The sequence below is a fragment of the Mesoplodon mirus genome (assembly GCF_964341445.2).
Source record: "Mesoplodon mirus genome assembly, chromosome: 12".
Classification (NCBI taxonomy): Eukaryota; Metazoa; Chordata; class Mammalia; order Artiodactyla; family Ziphiidae; genus Mesoplodon; species Mesoplodon mirus.
Window position 1 is genome coordinate 36,411,898 of NC_138988.1, and position 16,448 is coordinate 36,428,345.

A 16,448-nucleotide genomic window follows, 5' to 3' on the forward strand; every position below is an offset into this window, starting at 1 on the left:
GGGCAGCCAGCGTGGAGAACGAGCTCTAGGAGGCAGGCGCAGGGCGGGCAGGCAGGCAGGACAGGGCGGGTGGGCGGGCGCTTTAAAAGCAGCCGGGAGGCCCCGCCAGCTCACCCCCACAGGAACCCGCCAGGATTTCCTCCTGCGTATCAGCAGCCTGCAGGCGGAAGGGAAGGTGCTGGCCACTGACCCCTGCATGGACGCCTGGGCCCAGCTTGGGGCTTCCTGGCCCGGGACCCTCCTCCTGGCGTCAGCCTCCAAGCCCACCATTAGCCACAAGCCTGGGGTGTTTCAGAGGCTGTGAAGCACATGCAGGAGCAGCTGCAACAACTCCCCACCCCGCGTGCCTGCAAGCCCAGCATGTTGCATTCGGAAGCTCTGGGGGTTCTAGTGCCTGGGGGAGAGGGCAGCCTCTGAATCAGGTCTGTCTGCCTCTACCTTACCAGCTGCTGAGGGCACGTGCAGGCCTCCGACTCCCTGCTAAGTGGACAGTCATCAGGCTGCTCCCTCTCACCTGCCCTGCTCGGCCTCCACCGCCCAGGATCCCCATCCCCTATGTGTCCCTGCGCCGCCCTTCTCGCCTGGAGGGGCCTCCCTGCTGCCAGTAGCCCTCCCTTCCCAATCCATTCTCCACTCAGCCCTGAGGCTTGCCCCCTGTGCCCCGGATCCCTCTCCACACCAGGCCGGCCTCTCTGACCTGGCTGCCTGCTCTCCACACCCCCCCCTCTGTTCCACCACAGGCTTTTCTACTCCATAACCACAGAGCGAGCTCCCTGGGTGCTGCCGTTACCCCAGATCCTCACAGACTCACCACAACGTTCAGCCTCAGGTCAAAGGTCTCCAGCCTTCACCTCCTCGTAGCACTGGCCACCAGCTGACACTAGTTTGTTTATTTTCTGTCCCCCGCTGGAATGTCAGCTATGGGAGAGCAGGGAAGGGGCCGGGCTGGTTCACGCATGGATGCTCACTTTAGATTTGTGGGCTGAATGAATGCAGGCACTTTTATTATCCTGTTACTGGTGGGGAAACGGATGCTCAAAGGGGCTAGGGAATTTGTTTAAGATCACTCAGCTAACCAGGGTGAAGATCCAACCCCAGGTCTGCTGCCTGCGGGGCACCCTTCCCCCCACTACATTGCACGGACTCCCCCCATTAGGTCCTGTCCTCACGGACCCAGGCTGGGGTCGGCTGCTAACTGTTGGGCTGTGGGACCTGGGAACAGCAGTCCAGGCGGTAAGGCCTATGCGTGGTGAACCCTGCCTCTGGTCTATAAATCCCCATTTATGTATGACATAACAGATGGAGACAGGCAAGTGGCCATCTGTATGGTCCTTCGATAAAGGTCTGGTCGGGGGCAGCCCCTCCCCCGTCAGCTGAGGGGCCATGGGGCTGGTCTTTGAGATCCAGCCTGGGGGAGGTGAATGCGGAGACCCTCCCCTCCCCTTGGTGGCTCCTCCCATCCACCACAGCCTTCCTGATGGTGATGGGTCCTCCAGGCGAGGATCCCCACTCTGCTGGCACGAAGGGAAAAATGAGGAGAAGCAACCCTGGGAACCCGGCTGCCCCCTCCCCCATCCCCAATACTGCTGGGCTGAAATGCACCTTAGGGCCGAAGGCTCCTGACTGGCCAGGATGAGAGAAAGTAAGTGGGCCTCAGGGGCCCTGCTATGGGGTAGAAATGGGTTGAGGAGGGACTGGGCACAGGGGCTGGCTCCCAAAGAAATCCCACATCCTACCTCAGCAGAGCTCCCTGAAGCAACCATCTCTCAGGACATGAACCCAGACACAGACGGCACAGAGCCCTCCTCCCCACTATCCACCGCTGGGGCCACCTCCTCTGCAGGCCATGCTGGTGAGACCCCTAGACCCCACAGAGTAAGCCGTCCCAGACTCCAGGCCTAACCCTCACAACAGGTCAGGTGTGACATTCCTGATCTGAGGGTGGCAGGGCAGCAGCCGGTATGCCAGGGGCACCTGAGGAGCTTCATTCCTCTCATTTGCCCTGAGGCTGCTGGTTGAGCCACAGCCCAGCACGGCACTGTCCAAAGATCCCCTCACACCTCCCCTGTCCCAGGCTCCACAGACACCTATCCAGCATCTGGCCCTGGGAGAGCAGCTCCCTTTGCCCTTCACAGGCTCCTCCCCTCTTCCTTTCCCCCAAGACCTTCTTGCATCTCTAGGCACCCTCTCCCCCTCAGGCCAATCACACCCTGGACCAATGCCCTGCTGGGACCCCAGTGGCCCTTGAAATAAAAGACCCAGACTGTGTCAAACTTGGCTTTACTGGAATAGAGAAAATAGGCGACAGGAATCACACTTGGTGCTGGCAGCTCTAGGTCCCCTGCTCCCAGCCCTCTCAGCCCCAAGGCCTGGGGGACTCCTGCCCCCATGGGGCTCTCCCACTTGCCTGGACCAGGAGAGGCCTCCCCTTTGGAAAACTGCATGGGGCGGGAGCTTTCAATGTGCATTTCTCTGCCAGCTTCATAATTAGCAGCAAGTGCCCACAATGACAGCAACAGCAACAAGACTGAACTTAACATCTCGGGAAAGGACGCGTAAAAGAGTAAACCAGACCCACGGCGCCACATGTTAACAACGGTCCCACGAAAGAAGACACGAAACTGGTGTGCCTGGCCACGCGACACCAGGGGCAGGCAGCAGATCCGCGGGAGGCTGAGAACCAACTGAACACACATGTTCACATTCTCTGGGAGGACAATCAAACAAAGGTACCGAAAAGAGAAAACATTTTAAAAAAGCAAAGAAAGCCTGCTTAGCGGCCCTGAGGGGACACCAGGCCAGACACGGCGGGTGGCAAGGGCCAGCTACAACCCGGGCTAGCCAGTGAGCTCCACGGGCAGCTCCCGGCCACAGAGGGCCTCCCACTGGCGGGCCAACAGCGAGATAAGCTTCTCTCGGCTCTCAGCACTGGGGACAAACACCTGCCACTGGACCTCACGGCCCTGGCTGCCTCTAGCCAGGCCACCTGGCACCTCCCCAAAGTGGTCCAGGGTGACGCTGCCCATGAGGTCGTGGCCCTGCACATCGTCAAAGACCAGGGTGAGGGCCTGTGGGTATGTCTGGTAGCCCATGAGCACGCGGTCCAGGTCCCGGATGCGGCGGCCGTCGTCCAGCCGGTACCGGTCCCTCTGTGGCGGCTCTTTGGCGAACTCGGGCAGCGGGTAGTGGACGAAGTCCTCGTCCAGGAGGAAGATCTCGGCGCTGGTGAGCAGGAGCGTTTTGGGGCGCAACATGCCCCTGCAGCGCCCAGACAGTGGTGTGCCCACCTGGAAGGCCTGCACGTACAGCAGGATGCTGAGGGATGGCGCCTTCTCTGGGTCAGCCACCTTCTGGGCCACAGTGAATGTCAGGTCCCCGACCTCCTCCTCACTGGGGTAGGTGAACTTGACACGGCTTGAGTGGATCAACTCATAGTTCTCCATCTTCCCTGCAGAGAGAGACGCCACCAGGGCTGCAGCCTGGAACTGGCCTGTGGTGGTTCACCAGCAGCCCCAAGCCACCCAGAGACGGCAGCATGAGTCACGTGTCTGTCAGAAATGGGAGAGAGCGCTCCAAGCCCCAACCCTCAGGCAGAGACCCTCAGGCCAGCAGCTCAGAGAAGAGCAGACACTGAGATGCTGAACGGTTGTGGATTTGCTGGGCCAGAAACTCTGCCATGGAAAACCCTAGCTGACTAAGCAGGAAAAGAGAGAAAGAGAAAGAGGGACAGAGAGAGAGACAAGAGAGAGAGACAGAGAGAGAGCGCGCGCGAGTGAGCGAGAGCTAGAAGCAGAGGGGTTGCTCCGGGGCCTGCTGCAGCCCTTGGGGTTGGCGAGGAGACCCGAGCTGGGTGGGGATACCTGTGGTCTTGTTTCCAAACTCGGAGTAGAAGTCTTTGTCGACAGGCTCAGGTGAGGGCGTGCGTTCCAGCAAGGAGAGCACGGCCATGAGGTGTTGGAGGAAGCAGTGTGTCAGGTAGCTGTCCCGTGTCAAGCACGTAACCACCTGCGCCGGAGAGGAGCCTGCGGGAGAAGGGGCCGGGCACAGTTGCAGGCCGCTACTCCCCCCAGCCCCAGCCCCACCCCTGGAGCCATCTCTAGTCTCTAGCAGGTTAGCCTGGACCTGAGGACCACAGAGCCAGGGCCAGGAGGACCCACTTGAGGAAGCATCACGGGGCCTGGGGGAGACGGCCATTTCTCAGGCCGGAAGGGCTGTAACATTTTTCTGGAAGGGGATACAGAGGCATTAGGGAAAGAGCTTAGCTTTCTCTCTTCAGGAAGTATGAGTCAGAAACATCCTGCCCGTGAGCCCAGGGCCCACTCTGCCCGCCCACCCAGCACTTTGCCGCCTCTGTCCCCAGCCTCTCGCTCCAAGTCCTGGGGGGTGAGTTCTGCCCTCTCAGCAGTTCCTGAAGCTGCTTCCTCCCGCTCCGGTGAACTGGCTTGTGAGCAGATAAACTCTGCCTGCGATAATGCACCCACATATGAAGGTGGAAGCCCACTGGTGACACTGGCCTTCACCCAAAATAGGACAAAAGCACAGTGGCCACTCACCCGTCAGCCGGAAATACTGGTCAAAGAGTCCAACGTTGACTACATGCAGGTCGCTGAGTTTTAAAACAAAGCACTGAGAGATGTGGAAGGGACTGTTGTTGTAGTCGGCGTTTTTCTGATGCCAGAAGTCTGTGGTAGACAGAAAGGGAGCGAACGTGGTGGTGACCGTGCTGGGTGAGCACAAGGTTCCCAGGTGTGCAGCTGCCTGGAGCAGAAACGGGCCCCCAGGATGGCCTGGCCCACTGAGGCCTGGCGAGGAGCCCCCGCCACCTCTGAGCACACATGGCCTCGGGGAAACGTGTTCTACAGTCTGAGCCTTGCCTGGTGCGCTGGAGACACCAGGAGCCCTAGGACAGGGCACTGGCTAAGGCGCCCACCAAGGTCCCAAGGGGCAGAGGCTGCCCAACACCCCCCCAGCACACCTGGGTCCTGGGCACTCACGGGGCCTTACTGGGCGCTTTCACGCCTGGCCTCGCATCCCACGTGACAGCTCCAGGAGGAAAGTGCTGTCATCACCCCCCTTCCTCAGAAAAGAGATTCTCGGCCCAGTGCAGCCAAATCATGTCTGCCTGACATGGCACAGGGGCTCTAGAGACAGAACCCCGCCCATCCCCTCAGGCCCCAGTGCCCACCCTGTAGCGGCTCCGAGAAGTAGCGGCGGAGGCCATCATGCAGCACAAAGTACACAGCCTTGGTGGAGAGCAGCACGCAGGCGGTCACCTCTAGCCCCGGCGTCTGGTAGAACACCACCGACGACCACAGGAGGTGCCGCAGCTCCTCGTTTTCCACCTGGACACAGAGGGGCCAGGTTGGGGCCTGCAGGAGAGCAGGGCAGCCAGGGCACACAGCTCTTCCTCCAGGCCTCTGCGGAGGGTGGCCTCCGCCAGCCCCACTACCCAGTGACCTGCCGTCCCAGGGACGGGCCCACAGCCTTGGATGGGGAGGCATGGGACCTCTACTGTGTCTCGTCAACGTATTTACAAACTCCGAAGCAGAGGAGGTGAGGGATGGGAGATGGTGTGCCGCGGGGTCTGCCCGGGGCCCGAGGCTAGGAATGGTCATAGGAGGAGGCGGTGATGGAGAGAACAACTGGCCAGGGGAGGGCACCCCAGGTTCTCCCTACTCAGGTCCTCAAAGCTGTGAAAAGATGAAGCTGGGGGAAAAGCCAGCACACATAAGTCTGGGAACCTGAGGCTGACCCCAAGGCGAGCCTGCCGGGGCCCCAGGACAACAGTGCCACCTTCCTCCACAGGCGCGCTGGCCCTACCTCGGCAACGCTGCTGTGGAAGAATTCGACGATGGCGCTCCCCCGCAGGCTGGCGATGTGCCGGAGCGACGGGCAGGCGGGCAGGTGCGAGGGGATCTGATTCTCCTCTGACGTGGACCGGATCAAGTGCTCGCTTGGGTACTGGGCAGGGGCCTCCACTTGTGCTGGGGCCTCTGCTGCCAGGGCCGAGGCCCCCACTGAGGCCTCCGAAGGGGTCTCTGCTGAGGCTGGGGCCTCCGCTGGGACCAAAGCTGGCACTGAGGGCTCTGCTGGAGCTGGGGTCTTTGCCGGGGTTAGAGCTGGGACCTCCACTGGGGCTGGGGCTGGAGCCTCTGCTGGGACCTCCTGGAGATGCTGCTCATTGCTGCATCTCCCAATCCCCCAAGAAAAACCATATTAACACGTGAGCCCCAAATGCAGATTCACATCCCACGTGAAACCTCAGTGTGAGGGAAACGCATGTACCACACACCACCTCTGGGGTCATCTGGGGATTTCATCTTGGTTCCTTATGGGAAGACCAAAGAGGAGAGAGAAAGTGCCTGGGCCCTTTCTCTTCGGGGGGAGATGGGAAGATAGGGCAGGGCTGAGAAAGACAGATGTGGCTCGTGGGCTGAAAAATCATTTTGAGAAGGTGGTAAAGGTGTCAGAAATGCCACTACAGAGTCCAGAGCACGGACCAAGGTGCCCAGGGCTGGGACCTTGGGGAACATGGAGTTGAGAACCAAATACTCAAACTGCTCCTCAGTTTGCCTTTGAGGCCTCCTCAGGTGGCCCGGGATCTCACCCCACTCGGCCACCACTGCATGTGGCCACACTGGGTTTTCTCTAGTCTGTTCCAAGCATGAGATCAAACAATGCTCAGAAAGAACACTCACAGAGGTTTGGAGCTCCCTGCCACCAGCCTGCATGCCCAAGCTCATGTTGGTGGGGAGTCCTGGATGTCATCCTCTCAACTGGACAGTCCAGCTGTTGAAAGAGATCCCTGGGGCCCTGATCTTGCACTGGGGCCAAATGCCCCCAAGCCCTCCGGGCTGTCCTCCTGCTGTCTCGGGGCAGAGATGCATCTGCTGGGGTGAAGCAGAACGCCTGCTTTCTGCATGCAGTCCCTACCGTGGGCAGGGTCCAGCCAGGCTTGGGGGTGGCAGGGAAACTGAGACAAAGTGTCACCATCTGAAGCTTCATCATAGGGGCAGGGAGACGGAGAGATGGCCATGCAAGGCTGCCTCTGGCCTAAGGGGCTCTCCAGTACCTGGAGGCATCAAGGGTCTCTACGGAGAGCATAGGACTTGAGCTGGGCATAAGAGGGGTCCCTGATTCAGCCAGGAAGATGCTGGATGACCTTTGGGAGCATCAGTTGAGGGGCTGGGTTGGAGAGAGAAGGCATGCCCTGTGAGATGCTGGGGTGAGGGCAGGGTCTCCACTGTCCACCAGGATGGAAGAGAAAGTGAGCTACACCGTGTCTCATGGGAGAGGAAGGCCAACAAACAAAGGGCTTTCTTGCCCAGGTAGGGAAGCCCCAGCATACATGAAGTTGGGAGCAGTAATAGGAGAAAGGGGCACCCTGAAGGGCACAGGGCGCCTCTTGAGCCCCAGGCACAGGTGAACCTGTGGGTGTGACCATGGCCCCCCACAAGCCATTATATGCCAACCCCAAGTGGCCCTGAGAGAAGCCAGGCTCGGGGGCAGGAGCAGGGGAAGGAGAGTAAGGAAGAAGAGGACAGGGCTGGGCTTCCCTGGTGGCGCAGTGGTTAAGAATCCGCCTGCCAATGCAGGGGACACGGGTTTGAGCCCTGGTCTGGGAAGATCCCACATGCCGCAGAGCAACTAAGCCTGTGAGCCACAGCTACTGAGCCTGCGCTCTAGAGCCCACGAGCCACAACTACTGAAGCCCGCGTGCCACAACTACTGAAGCCCGCGCGCCTAGAGCCCGTGCTCCGCAACAAGAGAAGCCACCACAATGAGAAGCCTGCGCACCGCAATGAAGAGTAGCCCCCGCTCACCGCAACTAGAAAAAGCCCACATGCAACAACGAAGACCCAATGCAGCCAAAAAGAAATTAAAAAAGAAAAAAAAGAAGAGGACAGGGCTGCCAACTCCTCCCCTCTCTGCACTTCACTCTCCCCCCAGAAGAAAAGGAGCTTTGCACAAAGTGACCACCCAGCTCACACACTCAGACCTTGCTGCTCTCAGCCAACAGCTTCCTTTGGAACAGACTCACAAAATTACACACAGAGAGGGCCCCTGAGCAACCCAGGTCTTCCTGAGAAGGCATGTGTGGCTCACCAAAGGGTACGGGCTTGGAGCTGGGGGTCAGAGGCAGGTGGTGCCTGAAGCAGCCCCCTAGCTCACAGAGCCAGCCACAGGACTGGGAGCCTGCAGGCGAGGAGGCGTGGGTGGTGCCTAGAGGCCATGCTTGGACCCAGTGGAGAGGGCCAGGCAAGGTGGGAGCAGGAGCCTGGGGATCCAGCCACACAGGACTCTAAGTGGCAGAGAACTGGGCCAGCCTGGCTTTGTGGAAGGACAGCTTTCCTGGGCCTCTTCTGAAGCCTTGGGAGATAAGGAGCAGCCCAGCACCAAGCCCGAGGGAGCCAAAGGCAATGCTGAGGGGGTGCTGGAGATCTGGGTGAGGTGAGTGGTCTCAGCTGGCCTCCCGCCCCCGGCCCCAAAAAGCCCATGCTTGGTCTTACCGGGCCCCGTCCTCGGCAGGCTGGCCATCCACAGGAGGGCTCTGAGGCCTGTCCCCGGTTGCAGGGGTCTTGGCAATGACTACAGTCTTCAGGTCCTGCAGTGAGGCCCGCAGCTGGTTGTAGATGCGCAGGAAGTGGAACTTCTCATGGGGCAGCACGAAGATGGCGGTGACAAAGCGGTAGCCCACAAGCAGCTCAAGCACGTGGCCGTCTGCGAAGGCGCCCCTCGGCTGAGTGCAGCTGCGTGTGGGGTCCAGAAGCACAGTGGAGAGCGGCACACGGCTAAGCTTGAAGCTGTTGCGGTTGCGGCAGTTGTGGGTGCCGCGATTGGGCATGGGGTTGAAGTCGGCCTTGATGACATTGAGGTGCTGGGGTGTGAGCAGCAGCCAGTAGGGGATGGCAGCAGACTTGACAGCCTCGGAGGGTGCGCAGCAGGAGCGCCGCACAGCGGAGCACAGCGTGCAGCTGGCCCACTCGATGTTGCCCGAGTAGTCCCCGGCGGCTGTCTGCACCATGCGTTTGTCACTGTAGACCAGGTACACAGGGAAACAGCCCTGGCTGCGCTCCTGGCAGCCGCCCGCCACCTTGTAGAAGGTGAGCAGCTGGCGCAGGAACTCCTGCAGGCTGGTGTGGCTGCCGTAGAGCACGGGGCTGCACAGCATGGCCATGTGCTGCGGGGCGAAGCAAGAGCGCAGGTCAGCGTGGAACTCGTGCAGGTTGGCGGCGTCTGAGATGATGAAGAGCGTGTTCTCGCTGTGCCGCACCTTGAGCACCAGGCACAGCTCCGGCATGAGGAAGCCAAACTCGGTGAGGTCGCCGTGCGGGAAGCAGAACACAAAGCGCAGGGAGGAGAGGATGTGCTGGCTGCTGCCCCGCGACTCCTGGTGCGGGATCTCAAAGACGGCAATGCCGAAGTCTGTGAGCACGAGGCAGGCAGCGAACTGGCGGATGCTGCCCTGCACGTGGATCAAGAAGCACCAGAGCACCTTGAGGATGCGGATGTGCTCCAGCAGGAAGTCCTCATCTGCACCCAGGGCCCACTCCAGAGCCAGGCGCTCCTCCTCGCCCTCCTCCTCCTCCTCTTCTTCCTCCTCTTCTTCCTCTTCCTCTCCTGGCCCACCCTCTTCCTCTTCCTCCACATCCGGGGGCCCCATTTCAAAGTAGCGGTTCTCAGTAACATCCTCCTCCTCCTCATCATCATCCTCGCCCTGCTCGCCCTGGCCCTCCTCTCGCTGGTTGGCAGCCTCGATCCAAGCAGGTAGCTGCCGCTCAATGGCCTGCCGGATGAGCGTGCTCAGGCGCTGTATGAAGTCCTGGTTGGTGGCGGTGTAGCCAATGCAGGTGAAGGGCAGGAAGATGATCTGGCCGGACCCGGGCACCACCTGGACCTCTGGCTCCGCGTGCTCTGGGCTGTGTGGGGAGAAGCCAGGTCAGTGACATGCTGGGCTGGGATGCCCCCACCTCCCACGTCCAGTCCTGCTGCTGTCCCCTGGCCCTGAAGAAGCAACACATGGGTCTCCCAAGCCTCCTAAACAGCTGAGCCTGGTCCTAGCAAGCACCCTGGTGGGGAGCCGAGGTGCTAGAAGGCTGGGGCCACCACACTCCCAGGGCCCAGACCACAGGCATCCAACACAATACTGTGCACATCATGAAGACTTCTCAGTCCTTCAGACGCTGGCCACAAGCCCCAAGAGCAATGAGTGCTCATGGGCATGGACTAACTTGACAACAGTCCCCTGCAGGGGCACCCAGTCGCCTTCACAGGTGAGAGGCGTGGGGAGTGGGCTGAGGGTCTTAGAACCTTCACATTTAAATTCAAGCTCCTTTAGAGATAGGTAATCTACCTGAAAAAGAATTCAGAGTAATGATGACTCAAAATCTCAGAAAAAGAATGTAGGCACAGACCAAGAAGATACAAGAAATGTTTAACAAAGAGACGAAAGATTTAAAGAACAGAGATGAACAACACAGTAAGTGAAATGAAAAACACACCATAAGGAATCAGTAGCAGAATAACTGAGGCAGAAGAACGAATAAGTGAGCTGGAAGACAGAGTGGTGGAAATCACTGCCACAGAATAGAATAAAGAAAAAAGAATGAAAAGAAATGAGGACAGTCTCAGAGACTTCTGGGACATTAAATGCACCAACATTCACATTATAGGGGTCCCAGAAGAAGAAGAGAAAGGGAAAGGGCCTGAGAAAGTATTTGAAGAGATTATAGCTGAAAAGTTCCCTAACATGGGAAAGGAAATAGTCACCCAAGTCCAGAAAGCACAGAGTCCCATACAGGATAAACCCAAGGAGGAACACACCGAGACACATATTAATCAAACTGACAAAAATTAAATACAAAGAAAAAATATTAAAAGCAATAAGGGAAAAGCAACAAATAACATACAAGGGAATCCCTATAAGGTCATCAGCTGATTTTTCAGCAGTAACTCTTGAAGGCCAGAAGAGAGTGGCACAAGATATATATATATATATATATATATATATATATATATATATACACACACACACACACACACACATATATATATATACACATATATATACACATATATATGTCTTTTAAACATCTTTATTGGAGTATAGGTGATGAAAGGGAAAAACCTACAACCAAGAATACTCTAACAAGCAAGGCTCTCATTCAGATTCAACGGAGAAACCAAAAGCTTTACAGACAAGCAAAAGCTAAGAGAATTCAGCATCACCAAATTAGCCTTACAACAAATGCTAAAGGAACTTCTCTAGGAAGGGGGGTAAAAAAAGAGGCCACAACTAGAAGTAAGAAAATCACAAATGGGAAAGCTCACTGGTAAATGCAAACATAAAGTAATTAAGTAGGAAATCACCCATACACAAATATGATGTCAAAACCAGCAACCATGAGGAGACTACAAATGCAGAATGTGGGAACTGCATTTGAAATCAAGAGACCAGCAACTTAAAACAACCTTGTATGTAGACTGCTATATCAAAACCTCATGGGAACTGCAAACCAAAAAACTAAAATAGATACACACACAAAAAAGAAAAAGCAACCCAAACACAACACTAAAGATAGTCATCAAACCATAAGAGAAGAGAACAAAAGAAAAAGGGAAGCAAGAAGAACAACAAAAACAAATCCAAAACAATTAAAAAAATGGCAATAGGAACAAACATATCGATAATTACCTTAAATGTAAATGGATTAAATGCTCCAACCAAAAGATGCAGACTGGCTGAATGGATACAAAAACAAGACCAGTATATATGCTGTCTACAGGAGACCCACTTCAGACCTAGGGACATATATAGGCTGAAAGTGAGGGGATGGAAAAAGATTCCAAGCGATGGAAATCAAAAGAAAGCTGGAGTAGCAATACTTGTATCAGACAAAATAGACTGTTACAAGAGATAAGGACACTACATAATGATCAAGGGATCAATCCAAGAAGAAGATATAACAATTGTAAATATATATGCACCCAACATAGGAGCACCTCAATATATAAAGCAAATGCCAACAGCCATAAAAGGGGAAATCGATGGTAACACAGTAACAGTGGGGGACTTTAACACCCCACTTACACCAATGGACAGATCATCCAGACAGAAGATCAATAGGGAAACACAAGCTTTAAATAATACATCAGACCAGATGAATTTAATTGATATTTATAGGGCATTCCATCCGAAAACAGCAGAATATACTTTCTTCACAAGTGCACACTGAACATTCTCCAGGACAGATCACATCTTGGGACACAAATCAAGCCTTGGTAAATTTAAGAAAACTGAAATCATATCAAGCATCCTTTCCGACCACAATGCTATGAGATTAGAAATCAATTACAGGAAAAAAAAATTATAAAAAACACAAACACATGGAGGCTAAACAAGTAAACAACCAATGCATCACTGAAGAAATCAAAGAGGAAATCAAAAAATACCTAGAGACAAATGACAAAAACATGACGATCCAAAACCTATGGGATGCAGCAAAGGCAGTTCTAAGAGGGAAGTTTATAGCAATACAATCTTACCTCAGGAAACAAGAAAAATCTCAAATAAACAACCTAACCTTAGACCTAAAGGAACTAGAGAAAGAAGAACAAACAAAACCCAAAGTGAGTAGAAGAAATCATAAAGATCAGAGCAGAAATAAATGAAATAGAGACAAAGAAAACAATAAAAAAAGATCAATGAAACGAAAAGCTGGTTCTTTGAAAAGATGAACAAAACTGATAAACCTTTAGCTAGAGATTCATCAGGGAAAAAAGGGAGAGGGCTCAAATCAATAAAATTAGACATGAAAAAAGGTAAGTAACAAATGACACCACAGAAGTACGAAGGATAATAAGAGACTATTACAAGCAACTATACACCAATAAAATGGACAACCTGGAAGAAATGGACAAATTCTTAGAAAGGTACAACCTTCCAAGGCTGAACTAGGAAGAAATAGAAAATAGGAACAGACCAATCACAAGTACTGAAATTGAAACTGTGATTAAAAAACTTTCAACAAACAAAAGTCCAGGACCAGATGACTTCACAGGTGAATTCTACCAAACATTTAGAGAAGAGTTAACACCTCTCCTTCTCAAACTCTCCCAAAAAGTTGCAGGGGAAGGAACACTCCCAAGCTCATTCTATGAATAGGGCCACTGTCACCTGGATACCAAAACCAGACAAAGATACCACACAAAAAGAAAATTATAGGCCAATATCACTGATGAACACAGACACAAAAATTCTCACCAAAATACTAGCAAACAGAATCCAACAGCACATTAAAAGGATCATACACCATGATCAAGTGGGGTTTATCCCAGGAATGCAAGGATTCTTCAATATATGCAAATCAATGTGATTAACCATATTAACAAACTGAAGGAGAAAAACCATATGATCATCTCAATAGATGCAGAAAAAGCTTTCGATAAAATTCAACACCCATTTATGATAAAAACCCTCCAGAAAGTAGGCATAGAGGGAACTTACCTCAACATAATAAAGGCCATATATGAAAAACCCACAGCCAACATCGTTCTTAATGGTGAAAAACTGAAACCATTTCCTCTAAGATCAGGAACAAGACAAGGTTGTCCACTCTCACCACTATTATTCAACATAGTTATGGAAGTTTTAGCCACAGCAATCAGAGAAGAAAAAGAAATAAAAGGAATCCAAAGTGGAAAGAAGAAGTAAAGCTGTGACTGTTTGCAGATGACATGATACTATACATAGAGAATTCTAAAGATCCTACCAGAAAACTACTAGAGCTAATCAATTAATTTGGTAAAGTAGCAGGATACAAAATTAATGCACAGAAATCTCTTGCATTCCTATACATTAATGATGAAAAATCTGAAAGAGAAATTAAGGAAACACTCCCATTTACCACTGCAACAAAAAGAATAAAATACCTAGGAATAAACCTACATAAGGAGACAAAAGACCTGTATGCAGAAAACTATAAGACACTGATGAAATAAATCAAAGGTGACACAAACAGATGGAGAGACATACCATGTTCTTGGATTGGAAGAATCAACACTGTGAAAATGACTATACTACCCAAAGCAATCTACAGATTCCATGCAATCCTTATCAAACTACCAATGGCATTTTTCACAGAAGTAGAACAAAAAATTTCACAATTTGTATGGAAACACAAAAGACCCCAAATAGCCAAAGCAATCTTGAGAAAGAAAAACGGAGCTGGAGGAGTCAGGCTCCCCGACTTCAGACTACACTACAAAGCTACAGTAATCAAGATAGTATTGTACCAGCACAAAAACAGAAATATAGATCAATGGAACAGGATAGAATGCCGAGAGATAACCCCACTCACATATGGTCACCTTTTTTTTTGATAAAGGGGGCAAGAATATACAATGGAGAAAAGACAGCCTCTTCAATAAGTGGTGCTGGGAAAACTGGACAGCTACATGTAAAAGAATGAAATTAGAATACTCCCTAACACCATACACAAAAGTAAATTCAAAATGGATTAAAGACCTAAATGTAAGACCAGACACTATAAAACTTTTATAGGAAAACACAGGCAGAACACTCCATGACATAAATCACAGCAAGATCTTTTTTGACCCACCTCCTAGACAAATGGAAATAAAAACAAAAATAAACAAATGGGACCTAATGAAACTCAAAAGCTTTTACACAGCAAAGGAAAACATAAACAAGATGAAAAGACGACCCTCAGAATGGGAGAAAATATTTGTAAATGAAGCAACTGACAAAGGATTAATCTCCAAAATTTACAAGCAGCTCATGCAGCTCATTATCAAAAAAACAAACAATCCAAAAATGGGCAGAAGATCTAAACAGACATTTCTCCAAAGATGATATACAGATTGCCAACAAACATGTGAAAGGACGCTCAACATCATTAATCATTAGAGAAATGCAAATCAAAACTACAATGAGGTATCACCTCACACCAGTCAGAATGGCCATCATCAAAAAATCTAGAAATAATAAATGCTGGAGAGGGTGTGGAGAAAAGGGAACCCTCTTGCACTGCTGGTGGAATGTAACTTGATACAGCCACTATGGAGAACAGTACGGAGGTTCCTTAAATAACTAAAAATAGGGGCTTCCCTGGTGGCGCAGTGGTTGGGAGTCCGCCTGCCAATGCAGGGGACGTGGGTTCCTGCCCCGGTCCGGGAAGATCCCACATGCTGTGGAGCGGCTGGGCCCGTGAGCCGTGGCCGCTGAGCCTGCGCGTCCGGAGCCTGTGCTCCACAGCGGGAGAGGCCACAACGGTGAGAGGCCTGCGTACCACAAAAAAAAAACAACTAAAAATAGAACTACCATACAACCCAGCAATCCCACTACTGGGCATATACCCTGAGAAAACTGTAATTCAGAAAGAGTCATGTACCCCAATGTTCACTGCAGCTTATTTACAATAGCCAGGACATGGAAGCAACCTAAGTGTCCACCGACAGATGAATGGATAAAGAAGATGTGGCACATATATACAATGGAATATGATAAAGAAAATGTGGCAAATATATACAATGGAATATTACTCGGCCATAAAAAGAAACAAAATTGAGTTATCTGTAGTGAGGTGGATGGAACTAGAGTCTGTCATACAGAGTGAAGTAAGTCAGAAAGAGAAAAACAAATACCATACGCTAACATATATATGGAATCTAAAAAAAAAAAAAAAGGTTCTGAAGAACCTAGGGGCAGGACAGGAATAAAGATGCAGATGTAGAGAATGGACTTGAGGACACAGGGAGGAGGAAGGGTAAGCTGGGACAAAGTGAGAGAGTGGCATGGACATATATACACTACCAAATGTAAAATAGATAGCTAGTGGGAAGCAGCTGCATAGCGCAGGGAGATCAGCTCCGTGCTTTGTGACCACCTAGAGGGGTGGGATAGGGAGAGTGGGAGGGAGACACAAGAGGGAGGAGATATGGGGATATATGTATAGCGGATTCATTTTGTTATAAAGCAGAAACTAACACACCATCGTAAAGCAATTATACTCTAATAAAGACGTTAAAAAAAAATACTAGCAAACAGAATCTAACAACACCTTAAAAGGATCATACACCATGATCAAGTGGGATTTATCCCAGGGATGCAAGGATTCTTCAATATATGCAAATCAGTCAACGTGATACACCACATTAACAAACTGAAGAATAAAAAATATATGATCATCTCAATAGATGCAGAAAAAGCTTTTGACAAAATCCAACACCCATTTATGATAAAAACTCTCTAGAGAGCAGGCACAGAAGGAACCTACCTCAACATAATAAAGGCCATATACAACAAACCCACAGCCAACATTCTCAATGGTGAAAAACTGAAAGCATTTCCTCTAAGATCAGGAACAAGACAAGGATGTCCACTCTTGCCACTTTTATTCAACACAGTTTTGGAATTTCTAGCCACG

The 16,448-nt window shown here is 51.9% G+C and overlaps 1 protein-coding gene across 3 annotated transcripts in view; it reads right to left on the bottom strand.

The window, feature by feature from the left end:
• Positions 1 to 2,263: 2,263 nt before the first annotated feature.
• NISCH (nischarin) overlaps positions 2,264 to 16,448 on the bottom strand; it is a 42,852-nt gene continuing 28,667 nt past the window's right edge. Inside the window, exons 16-22 of one of the 3 annotated variants that reach the window (XM_082639215.1) lie at positions 9,275 to 9,920; positions 8,511 to 9,181; positions 5,821 to 6,190; positions 5,186 to 5,342; positions 4,554 to 4,682; positions 3,861 to 4,022; positions 2,264 to 3,448 (exon numbers count right to left, since the gene is read on the bottom strand). In XM_082639215.1, the coding sequence (XP_082495341.1) occupies positions 2,838 to 3,448; positions 3,861 to 4,022; positions 4,554 to 4,682; positions 5,186 to 5,342; positions 5,821 to 6,190; positions 8,511 to 9,181; positions 9,275 to 9,920 (2,746 nt within the window). In that variant the 3' untranslated portion in view covers positions 2,264 to 2,837. Of the gene's footprint in view, positions 3,449 to 3,860; positions 4,023 to 4,553; positions 4,683 to 5,185; positions 5,343 to 5,820; positions 6,191 to 8,510; positions 9,921 to 16,448 lie in introns of all 3 variants that reach the window. The other 2 variants (XM_082639214.1, XM_082639213.1) reach the window with 2 other exon arrangements.